The sequence below is a fragment of the Lolium rigidum genome, chromosome 4 (genome assembly GCF_022539505.1).
Source record: "Lolium rigidum isolate FL_2022 chromosome 4, APGP_CSIRO_Lrig_0.1, whole genome shotgun sequence".
Lineage (NCBI taxonomy): Eukaryota > Viridiplantae > Streptophyta > Magnoliopsida > Poales > Poaceae > Lolium > Lolium rigidum.
This window is the reverse complement of record NC_061511.1, coordinates 228,549,334-228,568,281: the sequence shown is the minus strand read 5'-3', so window position 1 is coordinate 228,568,281 and position 18,948 is coordinate 228,549,334. Positions and strand designations below refer to the sequence as shown.

General features: G+C 44.8%; 3 protein-coding genes across 3 annotated transcripts; 2 read left to right on the top strand and 1 right to left on the bottom strand.

Moving 5' to 3' along the window:
• Window positions 1–5,769: 5,769 nt before the first annotated feature.
• Window positions 5,770–6,566, top strand: LOC124650487. Its single transcript, XM_047190005.1, has one exon. It carries the CDS (start codon window positions 5,804–5,806, stop codon window positions 6,362–6,364), a length of 561 nt encoding a protein of 186 aa, XP_047045961.1. The 5' UTR covers window positions 5,770–5,803; the 3' UTR covers window positions 6,365–6,566.
• Window positions 6,567–8,334: 1,768 nt separating this feature from the next.
• Window positions 8,335–12,202, bottom strand: LOC124707207 (AP-1 complex subunit mu-2-like). Its single transcript, XM_047238868.1, has 11 exons — window positions 12,074–12,202; window positions 11,832–11,981; window positions 11,666–11,728; window positions 11,397–11,573; window positions 11,200–11,303; window positions 9,688–9,795; window positions 9,517–9,613; window positions 9,306–9,403; window positions 9,088–9,229; window positions 8,885–9,007; window positions 8,335–8,795 (listed from the first exon to the last, which is right to left on the bottom strand). Exons 1-11 carry the CDS (start codon window positions 12,200–12,202, stop codon window positions 8,697–8,699), a joined length of 1,290 nt encoding a protein of 429 aa, XP_047094824.1. The 3' UTR covers window positions 8,335–8,696.
• Window positions 12,203–15,116: 2,914 nt separating this feature from the next.
• LOC124649705 (protein ANTHESIS POMOTING FACTOR 1) lies at window positions 15,117–18,665 on the top strand. The gene is made up of 9 exons (XM_047189290.1): window positions 15,117–15,205; window positions 15,294–15,394; window positions 16,167–16,340; window positions 16,429–16,528; window positions 16,641–16,757; window positions 16,848–16,985; window positions 17,123–17,204; window positions 18,203–18,252; window positions 18,326–18,665. The coding sequence occupies exons 1-9, from the start codon at window positions 15,131–15,133 to the stop codon at window positions 18,449–18,451; spliced, it is 963 nt and encodes a 320-aa protein (XP_047045246.1). The 5' UTR covers window positions 15,117–15,130; the 3' UTR covers window positions 18,452–18,665.
• The last annotated feature ends 283 nt before the right edge of the window (window positions 18,666–18,948 follow it).

The window sequence follows — 18,948 nt, the reverse complement described above, 5'->3', positions numbered from 1 at the left end:
CGACTGAATCATAATGTCGATGCATTGTGTTATTTATTATGTTGTAGACTCATTTTGCCTTGGGGTGTGTGATGTTATGGTAACATAGCTAGTTACCACTTCACTCTCTTTCTTCATTTATTCACATGTCATGTCACCAAAATGCCTTGAGATGTGTGATGTTACTAGCTATGTTACTCCCACTATGAGCAGTCTTAGGCTGTGTTCCATGTGTAAGTCAGCAAGGTTTGAATAACGCTGCACTACGGAACCAGTCAAGGTGCTGACGGCCAGATCCTGTGTCGATGGTAAAATATCGAGACCGTCGGCACAGGACTCGTTCTGGCCAGGCCAGCAGGTCAGCCGTCTGCACAGGTAAACCGTCGGCACATGAAGGTCTGTGCCGATGGCAACTGTCGGCACAGTTTCGGCCATCGGCACAGTCTCTCCGCCAGGACGGCGAGCTAACAGCGTCAGGCCTGTGCCGACGGCAAAGCCGTCGGCATAGCTATTTTCCATTTTACCACGTTAATCTTCAAAAAATCATAACTAAATCATTATAATTCAGAAAAATACAAATAATATATCAAAATTTTCAGAAAAATAAGTTCTATCTTGGAAAAATATCAAACTTGGAATATTTAAAATATCTCAAAGAACCTTCTCAAAAATGAGCTATCAGATTTGATGTTTTATTGCTTTCACACAGAACAACCAATGTTATGGATATAATTGCGGCATAGTTTGTGATAATGTGCCCATATTGTGCACACACGTGCATCTTGGGATGTATTACGATGTTGCAGGAGGAAGTTTTCCATTTCATCGCACGAAAAAACCATTTTCCATTTTTGAGGTGTCGAAAACGGGTGTTTTGTGAAGCAACCACCAAATTAAAGTTTCACGTTGGTAGCAACACATTTTTCAAAAATACTAGACCACATAAGATGGACAATTTCTTAACCGGTGTATCTGGAACCTTTTCGTCCACCCCTCATGAAAAAAAACAAATTCCTGCCGTATCGGTAGGAGGCCGACCAGATTTGAACTACATGTACATGATATAATGCTTAATATTTTTTGTAAAAATCATTTTTAGATTCATAACATGCTATTTCATCAGAGATCCAGTGCAAGTTTGGCGAGCCTCAGCCCCAGGCAAAGGATCTTCATGCCCGCCGTTTTGAATATAATTTGAAACGAGCATAAAATTCGAAAACGATCCAAACAATGTGAAACCTTCGCGTGGTGTCATATTATGTGTCATAGTCGCAAGGAAAAATATTAAAGTTAGAAAATTGCGAACATCACAAAAAATCCTTCACAAAATGAGCTATCATGTTCGAGGTTTCATGACATTTAGGTCAAACGACCAATGTTATGGATAGAATCGCGGCATAGTTTGTGATAATGTGCTCATATTATGCACACATGTGCATATTTGGATGTCTTACGATATTGTAGGAGGAAGTTTTCCATTTCATCGCACGAAAAAACCATTTTCCATTTTTGAGGTGCCGAAAAATGGGTGTTTTTTGAAGCAACCACCAAATTAAAGATTCACATTGGTACCAACACACTTTTCAAAAATACTAGACCAAATAAGATAGAAAATTTCTCAACCTATGTATCTGGAACCTTTCTGTTCGCCCCTCATGAAAAAGACAAATTCCTGCCGAATCGATAGGACGCCGACCAGATTTGAACTACAGGTACATGATATATTGCTCAAAAAAATTTGTAAAAATTATTTCTAGATTCACAACATGCTATTTCATCGGAGATTCGGTGCAAGTTTAGCGAGCCTCAGCCCCGGGCAAAGGATCTTCATGCCCACTGTTTTGAATATAGTTTGAAACGGGCATAAAAAATTCAAAAATAATCCAAACAATGTGAAGCCTTCGCGTGCTTTCATATTATATGTCATAGTTGCAAGGAAAAATATTAAAGTTGGAAAATTGCGAACATCACAAAAAGTCCTTCACAAAATGAGCTATCATGTTCGAGGTTTCATGATATTTAGGTCAAACGACCAATGTTATGGATAGAATCGCGGCATAGTTTGTGATAATGTTCCTATATTATGCATACATGTATATCTTGAGATGTCTTACGATGTTGCAGGAGGAAATTTTCCTTTTCATCACGAAAAAGCCATTTTCCATTTTTGAGGTGCCGAAAACGGGATGTTTTGTGAAGCAACCACCAAATTAAAGTTTCACATTGGTAGCAACACATTTTTTCAAAATACTAGCCCACCTAAGATGGAAATTTTCTCAACCGGTGTATCTGGAACTTTTCCGTCCATCCCTCATGAAAAAGACAAAAATCCTGCCGAATCAGTAGGAGGCCGGTCAGATTTGAAATACTGGTACATGATCTAATGCTCATGAATTTTTGGAAAAATTATTTTTGGATTCAAAATATGATATAGATGTCATATTTGGATTCCTCTCATATTTCTAATCGATTTAGACATATTATTTGTCAAATTTTGATTTATAGATTTAAAGATATTAATTATTCCATAGTAAATAAAAAAGAAAAAATCATTTTATTGTCCATTTGAATTCAAGATTAATATAATTATTCTTGTAGTTTATGTAGGTAATTGTTTGGAATTGAAAAATAATAATGTGCAACATCAAGGGTTAATAGTATTGATATGGTATTATTGTCAACAAGGTGTCATTTCTTTCATGGAATCTAGTCTAAAAGGAACCGAGAAGTTAAGCGTGCTAGGGGTGGAGTAGTGTGAGGATGGGTGACTGATTGGGAAGTTTGACCATGAGTGGAATTTGACCTAATATTAAGTGTAGTTACAGTTAAAATGGTGCATGTGAGAGATTAAAAAAATTGGGGAAAATTTGAATTTTTTTTTGAAAACATTCGAGCCAGGATTACCAAACGGCGTTATTTCTATGCCGACGGCTTTGCCATCGGCACAGGATGCTGTGCCGACGGCAACTTTGCATGTGCCGAGGCGTTATTGTGCCGACGGCAAGGTGCCAACGGCTGCCGTCGGCACAAGCCTGTGCCGAAGACAAGGCAAGCTGTGCCGACGGCCGTCGGTTGTCGGCACCTTGACTGGTTCCCGTAGTGTTGTATCCTTTTCTTCGATAGCACAAATCTGTTATATCCGCTTTCTTTCCTTTTGTTGGCTTGGGACTGCAGTACGAGTCGTCCAGCTTGAGTTTTCCCATATGTGGTTCAATTTATTGTCTAGGTTAGCTGCATGGAGGGAGACATACGGAGTTTGTCAAACCAACCATAAACACAAGCTTGCTCCCCATTTTTTAAGAAGTCGAGGAGCGGAGTCCCGTGTGTTGGGCGGCTTGGGCGGAAACCCTAAACGTCACCACCTCCCCCCCCCCACCACCATCCCTCTCCTCCCTCTCGTGTCGCGCGCGCTGAGGGGCGTGGATCGGGGATGATGATCACCGGCTGGTAGTGAGCTGGTCAGGGGTCGGCGTGGTGGGGTCCTGGGAGGGATCCGAGGTGGCGGCCTCGGGCGGTGGTTCTGCGGCGTGTCGCGCCTAGCTGCCCTCGCAAGGGTTGCAGTGGCTGGGTGATGCTTTGGCGATGCGGTCGGCGGCAGGGGTGACCCTGACGGTTGTGCATTCGGCGTCTATAGCAGCGTGATCCTGCATAGTGTTGGCCAGCGCGTCCTCTGCGCCTCTCCCCTCACGGTGGTGGCCTACTTCGGTGTTAGGGGTGGCGGCAGATGACTCGTCGAATGGTTTGTGGTCGGCGGCGTCCTCCTCTTCCGCCGATGAGGTCGACCAGCAGGCAGCGGCGTGGGGCCCTAACGATCTTCTTAATAAAGGTGGTTGTCCTAGGTTTCCTCTTCTGCGAAGATGGTGACCTTCCCGAGGCCAGTCCTTTTTCATCTGGCCAGAGTGGTGAGTTCTGGAAGGCTCCGCTGGCGAATCTAACAGTGCATATTATGCCTGGAGTTTGCTGGATTAGGTGGTATTCGATCGTGCGCACCCATATTTTTATTCTGACCGTTTGGTTCTGGAGGGAGCGACGCGGAGCTCTGTTCTTTCTTGCCATCATGTGATATTTTTATCCATGGTGATGTCAGAGGCGGAGAATATCATGACGGCCGGTTGGAGGACTAGCAATGGAGGTTCAAGTCTCTACGATGTTGAGGGACTTGCTTGGTGTTCTGGGTTTCGCAGCGGCAGTATGCAAGTGGGAGCGGTAGCACATGTGAAATTCAGAGTCTTACCTTTAAGGGTGAAAGTTCAAGGTCTTGCCTTAATTGGTTGTGCCTCGCAATGGCCTTGTTGAAGGCATTGTTTTGAGAGCTGGGACAATCTTCAGGGTGAAAATCTAAGATCTTTTGAGCGGTCGACGATGGCGCTTGTGCACAATTTCCTTATTGAAGGTGTCGCTTTTGGAGAGCCTGGAGTGTAGGTGTTGTCTTGGTGGTGGATGTATTGTTGCTGCTAGGGCTGGAATACCGTAGAGGGGATTTTTTTTCTTAGTTTTCTTTTTCTTTTTTTGTTGTGTGCATCCGTAGTGACATTAGGGTATTGCGATGTTGCATAGGTTGGATATAGTTGTTATCTCTCGATATTAATATATTTCCTTTATCGAAAAAAATAAACACAACCTTAGGACATGTACAATAAAGTGATGTTAGCCTTGTGTTATATAGCCGTAAGATTTTTGCTGAGCTGGAAGAGAGAATAGAGTAAGAAAAGGGTCTTTTCTTTGGTAAGGGACTTAGAAAATAAGATAAGGCAATCACATGTCTTTTCTTACCAACAAAATGTTTAACTAAATTTTAATTAATTGTAAGACATGACAATAAGAGATAATGTATTCTACACTTTATAGCTACCTCTTCTCTAGATGATGTGAAGGGTTAAGAGAAGATGTCTTATCTACCATTGAACGTGCCCATATGCTCTGTAGTAGGAAATGCAGACGTGGAGACGGAGAAAATGTAAGGAGGTCATGGACAAGAGAAGGAACTATTTAGGAAAAAAATCTATTCAAATTAAGGGATCAAATTTCATGTCGAAATTTGTTATAGTTAAGGAAAATAAAATGCGAGCAATGGTAATTGTTTTTCTGTGAATTCCCATCACCATACCTGCATTTTTTGCGCATTGAATTAAGAATTTCATTGTTATTCATTCTATGCCTAGCTTTAATTTCTTCTGCTAGCCTATCATTTCTATGGATTTTCCAAATAAGGTAATCTCATCAATGTTATTTCATTTTGTTCAAATGAAATGAAAATTACAGAAAGATCGCAAAATAGTCACAAAACTAACACAATTAGCTAGCAAATTAAGCATGTTTAGGTGATTTTCTCAGACCAAAGAGGAGTCCCCTTCACACCAAGCAATTCCCCAGAGGCTAAAAAACCACCGCTAAGCTAAGTTCGGACCTCCTAAAACGAAGGCAAGCCATGGCGCGCAACCAACCAACCACCAAACCTAAGAAAAGCCATGCCCCCTAGCTGGCCATGGACGCCGAGCTCTCAGGTTAAATTCCCTCCACTTGTTCTATATAACCCGATCCGGCACAGGATGCAAAGGCCATCAACCTGCAGCAAGAACCTCGGAGCCGTCGCCTCCCTCCTGCTCTCTCTCGTTCTTCACCTGGCCTGCCCTCCGCACACCCTCACCCACCAATAAAAACACCTCACCGGGGGCGGTCGAGAAGAGATCGAAGCAGAGCACGAACCATGGCACGGCTCACCATCACCGCCACCGCCTTCTTCGCCGTCGCGTTCTTCCTGGCCGTCGCCGGCGCCGGCGCCACCGAGGCCCGCGTCCCGCACCACAACGGCGCCAACACCAACATGTACATCTTCTCGCAGGGTCGCAAGGTCTCCGCCGGCACCACCGTCAGCGTCCCGCAGCACAAGGGCGTGAACACCGACGAGTACATCCTGGCCCGCAAGCTCGCCGGCACAGTGACCCCGACGCAGGCGTGCGATCAGCTGGAAGGGAACAAGAAGGTGTGCTACACCATCGCGAAGCTTGCCGGCGTGACGACGCCGCGGACGCTGCTGGAGACGGCGGTACGGGTGGCGCTGGGGCGGGCGAGGGCGCTGAAGGCGACGTTCGACGTGGCCAAGGCGACGGCCAAGACGGGGAACCCGATGGAGTCCATCCTGGGGTCCTGCGACAAGAACTACGACGACCTGGTGGGCGCCCTGGAGGAGGTCACCCGGTCCCTGCAGAAGGGCAAGACCGGCGACCTCGTCAGCAAGATGACGGCCGCCAGCACCTACGCCACCGACTGCGACAACTGGTACAGCGAGCGGAGCCTCACCTCGCCGTACGAGGCCGTGCAGCGCCACACCGCGCAGGCCGTCTCCGTCGCCCTCGGCGTCGCCGCCACCAGCAAGAACCTCTGAATTAACGGACACATGCAAAACGTACGTGCAAAACGATAGCACGCGCGCGTACGTACGTACGTGTTAGTGACCTCTTCTTGCGATTGTAAAGGGTGGTGTACGTGCTGTATGCCGCACTTGAGACCATATATGTCAACAATTATCAAGGCTCGATCGAGGAAGTTTGTAGTGCTAGTATATGTACTGCTAACACGGCAAGCAGGTTGACCTCGTTAATATTATCAGATGAAATATCATACTATCAGCTTCGGCGACTGATTTCGTTCTGTTTCTTGCCAAGGCGGTCCATCCATAATCCATGGCTTGTTTCTTTATGGCGTACTCCCTCTATTTTTTTAATACTAAAATATAGTGCATATAATATTTTTTGGAAGACAAACCGTGTGAATTTTGACTAATTTTGTATCAAAAAACATTAACATCTAGAGTATCGTACTCCCTCTATTTTTTTAATACTAAAATATAGTGCCTATAAGATTTTTTGGAAGACAAACCGTGTGAACTTTGACTAATTTTGTATCAAAAAACATTAACATCTAGAGTATCAAACCAATGTCATTTGATTCATCATGAAGTAGATTTTAGTATGGTATACATTTGATATTGGGATATCAATACTTTTCTCAATAAATTTGGTCAAAGTTAGTGAAGTTTCACTTTCGCGCAAACCAATGTGCACTATACGAGGGGGAGTAGTATTTTCTACGTGGGTGTTCTTCTACTATGCATAAAGCGCCACATTATTTGCCAGATAAAATGTGCATCCTAGTAAAGTTTTCATTGAGCCAACATCTAATTCTAGTCATAAAAAAAGTTGAGAGCGACATATCATCATCATTGCATGCATCTCCTTTTTTTGCGCTCGTACTGTCAATTTTGGATGCATGATGATGAATGTCGCTCTCAATTTTGATTTGTGACCGGTAAGGCAACCCCCATGTGCCATCCTGCCTCCAGGCATTTATATCATATGATGTACTGTTTAGGTTATCAAACTTGGAGACTCGGTTTACATCATTTTGTGCTAGAAGTTATTTGTCATGAAGACATGCATGATGAGGTGGTCAAGTGTAGATACTGTTTTGTTATAGGCTCTCCAAACAAGCATACCTATAACAATGGCACTGCATATTTTGGATCGGGTACAGAATGACGATATACGGGAGAGAGTTGTGGTAGCACCGATTGAAGAGAAGCTGGTCCAACATCGTCTCAGATGGTTTGGACATATCCAACGGAGGCCTCCGGAAGCGTCAGTGCATAGCGGACAGATAAAGCGTGCTGAGAATGTTAAGAGGGGTCGTGGTAGACCAAACTTGACATGGGAGGAGTCCGTTAAGAGAGACCTGAAAGTTTGGAATATCGACAAAGATTTAGCCATGGACAGAAGTGCGTGGAAGTTAGCTATCCACGTTCCGGAACCATGACTTGGCTTCGAGATCTTATGGGTTTTAACTCTAGCCTACCCCAACTTGTTTAGAACTGAAAGGCTTGGTTGTCGTTGGTGGTGGTGCTGCTAACATGTGCCACCCTGCGTCCCATTTATATGATGTTCGGTTTTGGATATCACACCGTCCTAGATCATCAAACTTGGCAGAATCGACTTACACCATTTTGTGTTAGGATTTATTCGTCATGAAGACATGCATTATGAGGCGGAGATATTGTTATCGGCAAAGAAGCATAGCGATAACAATCAACATCGATGGCACTACATATTTTGCAGTTTCTCCAAACAGAAATAAACGTGATTGCTGACTCACCAGCTAACAGTTCAAGGACAGGCAAGTGGCATGTTCTCTTCTTGTTTAACTTAACTACAACAGTTTTAGAAAAAAAAACTTTCAATGCTCATCAAACTCGATATTGTCTGCACCATAGATCCAAAGATCATCACATTGGTACTGGTAGTTTCAGATGCTTTACATGCAATACAGAGGGAGCAGGGATCCAATTAGTTTATACTGATGTAAGACAGGAGAGGTTCATATAATGTACCTTCCCTTAAAGTTATGTTGAAAGGAGAATAGGAACATAGTTCAACTTGCGGCATCAATGGAGAAAATCAATAAATATGATACAAGTGATATCAACCAAGAAAGAAACAGAAAATACGATTCCAATTAGGGAACTGTACTCATGTACAGCTTACAGCAAACATGGGTAAAAACACTGACAGAACTCTGCATGATGGAAGGTTGGAGCTTTAGGGGAAAGATCCTCCAACCAGCTTGTAAATGTTACATGCACAGCCGGTATAGATCTGGTGCAGGACTACATGCCGTTCTCGGAACCTAGCAAACTGTTCAATTCTTAATGGCCAGATCAGCGATCAAATAAGCCTCAGCTCATATTCACCAGCCATTGTGATGTACCTAACCCAAGGAAGGGCCTGATATCCACTCTTCTCAATGACTTTCAGATAGCGTACCTGAAAAGTATAAGATGGCATTTGAGCAGGATGCCAGTAAAAGTCCGGAGCAAAGCTAAACAGATCTACAACAAAAGCTAATAGGGTACCTGAATGCCTGAAACAGTGAAATATGGTATCTCAAATTTCACACGTATTGGAGCTTTCTTTTCAGGGGTTGCTTCTTCTGAGGTTATGCTGGGAAGACTAAATTCTGCTCTGCACATATATTCCTGATAGAGTAATAATTCCAGGATTAGAGCGCTTCAGCATGCAAGCCAAATTATTTATATCAAACTGGATCAGGACATACCTTGCCACCAGGAAATGATTTTATTTTCCAGACCATTGCATCTCTTTCAGGTGCGTATGATGCAGAACCCATTGAAGTCCTTATATTTGGGTTTGTGGCATCATAAGGCACAGGTACTTCGATTTCTACATTTGTTCCGGTGCTGGAAATGAGAGAAAAAATACTATGATAGCTGTCCATCAATACCACTAGAGGCACATAATTGATAGAAAAGGCACCTTCTTTCCTTGTACTGGCTCCTTGCCTTCACCGTGATCTCTATCCGGCTTCTTGAATGTTTCTCAACTTGTGCTTCTACCCAGATCAGAGGCTTCACCTGCAGGAGGTGACAAAGGAAGATGGGTCATGCACTAAAGTCAGGCGCGTGTCAGGACTTAGTATTTGATATGTCACCAAATGATTTCTGGTTATAAGACACAAAGGACAAACCTGTGTGGTAAGTCTGTAGGTCATTAGATCAAAAGCTCCATCTGGAGGAACGAATGATATAGTCCTATCATTCTCAAATCTGGTCAACCGTACACACCTATAAAAAGATTGGTCAATATAGAATACTGTGATTAATATGATCAAAAAATTATAGTAATCGTGCAAACTTACTGATGAAATTTGATATCATCAAGATCTATAGCTTTTCCTTTAGTTGCTCGGCCTTGAGCCTCCAAAAGAACTCTATCGTTCAACCCAAGTTTACACTCGGGCATTCCACTGTTACAAATGCATGCATATTAGTATGATGAACAAATTCCGCAGGGTATACTGGAAAAACATACTCAGATTATATTAAGATTTAAGAATGTTAACCAAAAGACTACAAGTTGAAATGAGTTGTCAGTCCTTGATGGATTTAGTGCAAAAGATTTATATATCAGACCAGCAACATAGAATTAGATGGGGTTTTGAGAAAAAGAGGAGTATTCTGTTAAGTTGATGTACAGAAGGTTAGGGGAGTTTCAGATCCTGTTTTACAGAAGATATGGAAGCTGAAAGTTACTATGAATAATAAGTTCTTTTTGTGGCAGGTGGTTCATGTCGACTCCCAACTAGAGAACAAATCCTGACAAGCCATGGCCAACTGATGGTAAATGCCAATTATGTGTGTAGTTCGAAACTTTAGATCATCCTCTGTTTCAGTGTCCGCTGGCTATCTTCATCTGCACTGTGATAAGAGATATTTTAAATTGGCCTGCAAGCTCAATCTGTTCTTGAGATTTTAACATTGACAAAACATTGGGCGTGGGGATACTTTTCTTTTGCATTTGATGGGCATTGCTGCTACGTTGTGGTTTATCTGGACCCTTGAAGGCAAAGTCCTTGACAGCCAGCTGATGCTATGTTTCGCGAGATAACCCTTTTGCAGAACTGGTGACCTCTATTGGATCTCAAATTCAGGACATGCTTGGCTGGATGATTAGCAAAGGCAAGAGGAAGATACGTCATCTCCTTCTTCATCCCTGAATGATGTTGTTTGTGGTTTTGGGAGTTCTGCTTCAGTTTCTTGGAAATTTTTAATCTGGTGTATCATTGTGCTGGCGGTGGCATAATTCTTGTTGTGTATCTGGACCTGGTTGTAGTTAGTGTTTGGTGTTCAGTCAGGGAGTGTTTTGTTTCTGAGATTTTTTGGCATGCTAATAGGGGTGGTTTTCTTAGATGTGGTTGCTTTTACTGTAAACTGGATGAAACCCCAGGTCTTGCAACAAAACCAGACCAGTTGCTTTCAATATAGAGCAGAGCCTAAGTGGCTTTATTCTAAAAAAGGAAGTTGAAATGAGTTACCTCGAGGCAAAACTCAATGAGCGTTCGTAGCATACTTAATCCAGTTCATTTATCAGGTACTACATGATGCTATTATCTACAAGAGAACTAAGTGAACTGTACTCGTTCAAGACACACTTGCGGCACTTTACTCATCACTCTCAATATGTTCCAACTGTGTCATACACACTTAATTTCTAAAGGGTACAGGGATGTATTGGATACATAATCAAGCTATATCTATACAGAGCTGCATGAATGTGATTCAACAAAATTTATCACTAAAAGCAGCTGAGTTATAGGCACAGGTGTAAATTTGTGGTACAACCATATTAGAACTATCATGGAGTTAGTTACCTCAGAAACGTCCGCATCTTGAGCGCACCAATGATGTCAGATCTGACGATCTGCCCATTGCTGTTAACAAGAATGTTAACACTCTCAACCACATCCAAGAACACCTGCCAAGACACACAAAGCCAACAATTGTTCCCATCACATAACCATCCAAGTGAACCAGAGTAAACAATGGCAGAGGTGTGTAATGTTGGCACCTCATTCTTCTTGTAGCGAATGCCCTCGCTCCGCCACGACACGGCGTTGGTGACGGCCATGGGCGGCCTCTGCGTGACCTCCATCCTGTACGCGTCCGTCTTGATGAACTCGCTGAGGATGGTCGCCTCCGTGTACTGCGGGTACCCGAAGTCCATCATCTCGTCGAGCAGCTCGTACTGCACGCAACGCGACAGAGGGCAGTATCAGTGCCAGTGATTCCCGCTCGGCCAAACCCAACTCATGTACAACGCAGAAACGCACCACGTACCACGACGACGAAGTTGTCCCTCAGAGACTCCTCCTCCAATTCCTCGAAGTAGTGCTTGAACACCTGCGCCGGCCCGGAAGCAAAACACGTGAGCAGAATATTCCTGTTTGCTACTCGCTTGCAATGTTAAAAGGCAGTGTGTGGTTCAAAGAAAGTGGTGACTGACGTCGACGAGGCGGTGGAGGAAGAGGAGGATGCTGGCGGCATTGCAGTTCTGCCTGGAGGCTGTGAGGAGGAAGACGTTGTTGTGCTGGATGAAGGTGTAGGAGACGCCGGCGCCGTCGTGGACGACGGGCGAGTGGACCTCGGCGTCGCCCTGATCACGCGAAGGAAAAGAGCGCCAAGTTGTTAACGTTGTAAGTCGCAGTTGCGCAGATCTAAGATGGGGGCTGAAACAGACAGACAGACCTCCTTGTCGAGCAGCTTGGTGAAGAAGCGCTCGGCCTGGAGCGCGGTGACGTCGCCGCGGTAGTCGCGCCAGACGAGGACGCGGCCCTTGATGTCGAGCAGGAACAGCGCCGACACCGCCCCCGCCATGCGCGCGCCCTGCCGCCGGCACGCGGCCTGCTGGTGGATCTGGATCTGCCGACACGCGCACCTAACCGTGGGGGTTGTCGGCGGCGAGCGGCGCTGCGGGCGGGCGGGCGGCTTAGCCTCGGCCGCTGGGGCCGCCGGAGACGCGGAGCTGCTGCGCGCGCGCGGCGTGTTCCAGTGCGGGAAGGATGTGGGCGGAGAGATCGGAGCCGGCAGCCGGGACTGAAGACGGCGGTGGGTTGTGTTGTGTTGGATTGGCTGGATCGGATCGGATCGCGGGCGGTTCTGTGCCGTGCTGTCTGTCCCACTGGCCACTGGGCTCGGTTCAACCCGCTCGTCGGCTTCGAGTTAGTCCCACGTGTAAAGTGCCTCGACGTCTAATGGCAAAGTAGTGTGATGTTAAAAACATTTTTGGAGCAATTCAAAACTTAACTGCTAGGAAAAGTGATTATCGATGCAGATAAAACACAATACTTGTACTATCAATGTCAAACGAAGAATATATGTGAACAAACTTGACATAAATATCACATAGTATTAGAATTCATATAAATGTAGGAGATGCAACCATCATCGTCGCACCAAGAGATATTGTTCACCCAAACTCTTATTGTGCATAGGAGTCTCCGATACATCTTCGATATACATCACTCATTTTCTTTTAGCGTCTACGACGGGGAGGATATAGTCACCGATGTATAGCAACTTAGCATCGCCAGAATTTCGAATGGGGAGAGGCAAAAGGAAGAAAAAGTATTAAAATCTAGGCATAATCGAGCTCATGATTGAAAGAAAACAACATTATTGTATGCATGAAATCAAATTGGCATGTACTATTTCAAGGTAAACACATGGGAGCCCTTTTCTAGATCTGTCATCGTGTTGCCATCATGTGTAACTGTCAAGGTGAAATCATGCTCACACCACTCCTACTTTGCGAAAGTGGAGGTAAGTCTGCCCTTGGGTATTCACATCCATTCCCCATGGTCATACCAATGCAAAAAGGGTAGGTGTGGGGAACGATTTTTTTGCCCATCACAATTATGTAGGGTATAACAAATTCTAGTTTTACCCAATCTCTTGCCCCCTCTTCGCGCAAGCAACCTAACAGATATGGAGATGGAAGGGCGACGGGGAGGGCGACTGCCTAGGTAGGCATCTTCCTCTGTGCCACCACCGCCATCATGCCTTCCTTTGGTGGCACACTCCACTAGCCCCCATCGTGGCCTAACTCACATATCAACCCATGTAGGTGACTCCTTCCAGTGTGCTTGAGATGTGGAGCAATCTGTAGTTGGTGGCCGTGAGGGCAGGCGTTGACGAATCCATACAACCTGCTACCCTCTTTTTTACCGGAAAAAACAGTTTCGTTTTCTTCTAGTTAGTACACACATTATTCCGTGGATATGTGTAAATTAGATTGCAGATGGGTAATGGAGAAACGGGGAGGGTGAGAACGGGTGGAGAGCTTGGTGGTTTGGGTGTGGGAAGGCGTGGGTATGTCCACACCTACCCAACGGCAGGCTTGATCGAAGGCCCTAGTTTATATTGCAGGATTGAGTCCCCTAGTTGAATAGGTTCATATGTCTGACGAGTAGCATATGAACTTGCAAATTTTGCAAAATATATATGCATTGATCGTGGTAAAGAAAATCAGGAATACTCAAAGGCCCAGTGACCCCTAACCATGTTTGGATTTATTTTTACACTAAGTTTGGTTGCGTTGAATTGGACTAAAATTCTAAATTCAACATGAAAATGAATTGGCTTCTAATTCGATTATGTTGTTTGGATGTGTTTGAAAATTGTTGTTGGAATCAAATGGTGTTCCTATTTCCAAATCATGTTTGGATTGCAACAACCATGGAAATGAACTGGAGGCAGTGGAGGGGCCATCGGTTGCCAGAGTCTGCCGGAAAGAAGGGAGATGGGGAGATGTGATGCCGCCATTTCCCCCCACGAGCGCTGCCGTTTCCACCCACCGCCATCGCTGCCACGTTTCAAACCCAGTGGAAACTAGGGTTAGGGCGAGCGCACGGAGCAGCCGACGGAGCTGCGGATGGGGGCGAGGAGGACAGGGAAGGGGAGAGGAAGACGATGGAAGGGCAGGGACGCGGAGCTCGGAGAACGGCGGGGATGCGGAGCTCTGAGGACGACGCGCATGGATGGGGAGCGGCAGCGGAGGAACCTGCCGGTGGGGCCACGCGGCGGCAAGGGGGAACGACGGTGGGCGGCGGTGGAGGCATGCGGTGGAGGGCCCATGCGCCAGGGAGGGAGGCGGGAAGGGTGATGGGGGAGGACGAAGGCTCGAAGCGGTACGCTCGTTCTCGAGGGAGCGAGCTCGAAAAGTTTGGCTGGCTGTTTGCATAGGAGGATTCAGAGCACGGATTTTAGTTAGGTTTCCATGCAAAGATTTCAAGCGCATGCCAAAAAGTAGAATTGTTCCACTTGACCCAAATTCCAATTCCACGCTTTTTCATGGAAAAAAATAGCGCGCCATTTCAGCGCTAATAGCACGCTATAGCGTTTCTGAATATATCATGCTACATTATTTCGATGTATAGCGTGCTAATAACGTATATTTCGACCGACACTATTTTTTTATAGGGCGCTATTTTCTTCCTTGCTCTTTTCTCGTTTCGGAGAGGAACCATGTTCCGGCTCGGGGTCATGTTTCGGCTCGACTAGACCAGACCACCCCATCAGCCCTTCCTCTCCACGAGACTTGTGAGTTGCTCTGGACTCGGCCTGGGTTCTTCTTCCTTCGACCTCCGAGAGCGCGCAGCTCCATAACCCCTCCGCCTCCTCTCCCAGCCGCCGCGCCGACCCCCACCACCCCCACCCACACCGGCGCAGGCCACGGCTCCACTACCCGGAGCAGTAGATCCAAAAGTCGTGCGGGCGGGCGGCGGCGGCGCGGTCGAGCAGAAGATGGCGGCCACGCTGTCGCAGCTGGACGACGGCACCGTCCGCGGCATGTCCATCGGCGCGGTCTTCACCGACTACGTGAGTCCCGTCGCGTAAACCCCCAATTTATTACCACGCCTAATTCTGTTGTGTTATTATTAGTCTCTCACTCGAAAATCGATGGCAGGCCGGGAAGATAAACTGCCTGGATTTCCACCGCAAGGACGACCTCCTCGTCACCTCCAGCGACGACGACTCCATTCGGCTCTACAACACCACCACCGCCACGTGAGTACTCCGAGCCCGCTCGTTTTTTTACATCTGTTCTGTATTGCTTCTGTAGTACAGTAATTAATTTAGACCTCGGTGTGTTAGAGAGGCACATCGTCTAGATGGGAAGAGTCTGAGATATACTGCATTTTAGGTTGTTGGCCTACAGATATGAGTGACATTTTAGCGATCAGCTTCGTGTTGGGTATGCAATTTTTGTGGATTCTGCTGTTAGGGACCAGAATTCAGACTTTGGTCTTCAGTGGTAACTTGTGCTGATGTTTGTTTGGTTGTGTTAATGTCGTGGCGATTTACTTGATAAGTGCAATGCAATTACTCATTGGTGATGCCTGCCCCTAGTAACCTCATCTTGGGTGTTGCTTGGTAATCCCTCCGATCCCTTTTAATTGACTCGGATTTACTACAAAGTTGTACTAAATTTGAGTCAAGTAAAAGGGAAGGGAGTAATTGGTACTATTCACTTTGTGGATCCTTTTAAATGGTCTGTTTGTTTTTCTATTTATTAACCATTAGCCACAATTTTGGTCTTGTACTGACAGTATTTTCTCTTGGTTATGCTGTATATTACGGTCTACTCCCCCCCCCCCCCCCCCCTTACTCAAGTCTTTCCTCTTTATTTTTTTATTTAAGTCATTGTAAAATAAAGCCCAGCATGAATGCCGGAATTTTGCATTGTTTCATGTAATTGAGGTACTGAATATGAAGTATCCATCGTGTAAGTTTTCTGCTCTTTAACTTACGGAATGCTATGACATGACCTTTGTTTTAGGTTATTGAAGACAACATATCATAAGAAACATGGCGCTGACCGGATTTGTTTTACTCATCATCCGAGCTCCATATTATGTTCATCAAAGTTCAATCTAGAGCCAGCAGAATCACTCCGTTATCTGTCATTGTACGACAACCGTTGCTTGAGATATTTCAAAGGACACAAAGACAGGTTCAATACAATTTTCATTGCCTCCCTGTTGTAGTAACAGTTTTAAGGCACAGATGCTTAATGTTGCTTTCTTCTTATCTCATTCCAGGGTTGTTTCGCTATGTATGTCACCTGCCATTGATAGCTTTATGTCTGGTTCACTTGATCACAGTGTCAGAATATGGGATCTTCGTGTAAATGCTTGTCAGGTTGGCTCACCAATCCCCTGCAATACTCTGTTTATTCAATAATAAAGCAACTAAATCTGCACAGTTTATATTTATCCTCTGAGGCTTCCATGCTTACACGTTTTGCATTCAGGGTATACTACGTTTGCGTGGTAGGCCTTCTGTTGCATATGATCAACAGGGCCTTGTTTTTGCCGTAGCAATGGAGGGAGGCGCTATTAAGCTATTTGATTCTCGGTCATATGACAAGGTCTGTATTGAACATAAATCTGGACATCATATATTACTATAAAGCAAAAGCATGGGGAATTCTTATCTTGGAAAACAAAACCACTTTCAGGGTCCATTCGACACTTTCTTGGTCGGTGGAGATACTGCTGAAGTGTCTGACATTAAATTCAGTAACGATGGCAAGTCTGTGCTTTTGACGACAACTAACAACCATATATATGTTCTGGATGCATATGGAGGGGAGAAGGTCAGTTTGCGGTATCATTTCAAAAGTTTGCTTCAGATTATTGTATTTTATTAATTATTACATACTTTTGTACTTGCTGTTAACAGCATCACACTTGCTCCCTAATCTTTACTAACTCACCTTTTGTTATTTTGCAGAAGTGTGGTTTCAGTTTGGAGCCATCTCGCAACATAGCAACTGAAGCTGCTTTCACTCCAGATGGTCAATATGTAATTTCAGGTAATATCTTCGTTTTTTACTTTTCATGCAACTTTCTTAGGATATTCTGATGCATAGTAGCTCTTAAAAAATTACCAACATGTTTCTCTGTAACTAAACCTTAGCATCTTACATTATCTCAAACATTTGCCTTTTCTATTTTTCGCCTCTACTGTGAGAAGAGAACTTGCAAGAATTCATCAATATGTTCATTACCTTCAACTTGCGTATGGCTATTTTATCAACGTGAGTGACAGGGCTACAAGACTGCACTGTGAGAGTTTAAGAGAGCAATAAGAACTTTACTGTATTAATTACACATGTACATGGCCGCCGTTGCGTCCGTTCTCTCAAATGGTGTTCGTCACATCCACAATCCACGCATGGGTTGCTGGACACAATGCGGGTGCTCAAATGGCTTTCTTCCGTGCACCCATGGCGGAGAAGCCACAGTTCGGCTGTCACACGGTCAGGCAATGCCTCCGAGGGGAACGCCAAACGCATGCTGGCCAACGACAGAATCATGTCTGCCATGATCGTGGCACTGGAGGGCGTGGACACGGCATGACCTGAATGAGAATCGATAGTACGGGCATGACTACTTTGACGCAATGGACATAAGAATGTCCATGCCTGGGACATCTATGTCGGGCATGCCCACAAAAGGGATGTGCACGAACGACTGGACCACAAAGAATACGTTGGGCTGCGGCGACGGGCATGCCGACTTTGACATCACCGGACATGATAATGTCTTTGGGCGTGCATTTTTTCCACTTTGTACGGGCACTTAGCTAGTAGTCTTATAATGCTTTCACATCCAATAAAACCATAGCATGTGGTATGTCTGATATGCTGGTATGCTTCCTATTCAGAATTCTGGAGCGCTTATATATGCATGCACATGTAAAGATAGACTGGAACTTCAAATTTTTGTTAGAATGTTTTTTTGTAAAACAGCGACCCAGGTTTTGTGACGAAAGCTAATGCTGAAAAATATGTCTGCGTTGATGTTGCAGGATCTGGTGATGGTAACTTGCATGCTTGGAACATCAATACAGTACAAGAGGTACCTCTTTCTCAAATTTTGCTTATAATGGCGTGTGGTGTTATTTGTCTTACTTTTATTTTTTGGGTTGCAGATTGCTTGTTGGAACAGTCATATTGGGCCAATCACTGCTTTGAAATGGGCCCCTCGTCGAGCCATGTTTGCAACTGCATCAACTGCACTGACTTTCTGGATTCCCAACGAATCCAATTCGAGTTAGGTCCCTGAGAAAGTAGGATGGAACACCGGATATGCTAACTTAACAGACCTGTAACCTGTTCTTTTCTTTCCAGAACAGGCATAATGCATCAAGTATGACTTGTGGAAATAGTGTTGGGAACTTGTGATTCCCTTGTAGTGCCCATTTTAATTTTTTATGTATAACGTTGCGCACTTGCCCTTATGATATCGCACGGAATATTTCCTGTGGGCTCTTTCTCCAGTACATTTATCTGCATAAGTTGTACGTAGTACAGTACTATAAGTTGGTCAATTATTACAGTTTATTTTGGTCTACAGTATAAGTTGTACGTAGTACAGTACTATAGTACTTTATAGCTAAAGGTCTCAGATCTCCGATATTGTTTATCATGTGTTCCTGCCTCCCGACCACTGCATTTTGTTCTATCCAAAGATGTAAGTGGAGGCACACGAGTGTAGTATTCAGACTCTGATTTCTTGAGATGGTGCAGGATTTAGCTGTTCAATAACTTATTA

Excerpts from the sequence above, each read along its gene's own strand:
- LOC124650487 (XM_047190005.1), top strand. The coding sequence starts at position 5,804 with ATGTACATCTTCTCGCAGGGTCGCAAGGTCTCCGCCGGCACCACCGTC.
- LOC124707207 (XM_047238868.1), bottom strand. The coding sequence starts at position 12,202 with ATGGCGGGGGCGGTGTCGGCGCTGTTCCTGCTCGACATCAAGGGCCGC. Across the intron at positions 11,729-11,831 it reads TCCTCCACCGCCTCGTCGAC|GTGTTCAAGCACTACTTCGA; the intron begins GTCAGTCACCAC and ends GGGCCGGCGCAG. Across the intron at positions 8,796-8,884 it reads TCACTGTTTCAGGCATTCAG|GTACGCTATCTGAAAGTCAT; the intron begins GTACCCTATTAG and ends TATACTTTTCAG.
- LOC124649705 (XM_047189290.1), top strand. The coding sequence starts at position 15,131 with ATGGCGGCCACGCTGTCGCAGCTGGACGACGGCACCGTCCGCGGCATG. Across the intron at positions 15,206-15,293 it reads GCGCGGTCTTCACCGACTAC|GCCGGGAAGATAAACTGCCT; the intron begins GTGAGTCCCGTC and ends AATCGATGGCAG. Across the intron at positions 16,758-16,847 it reads ATTCTCGGTCATATGACAAG|GGTCCATTCGACACTTTCTT; the intron begins GTCTGTATTGAA and ends AACCACTTTCAG.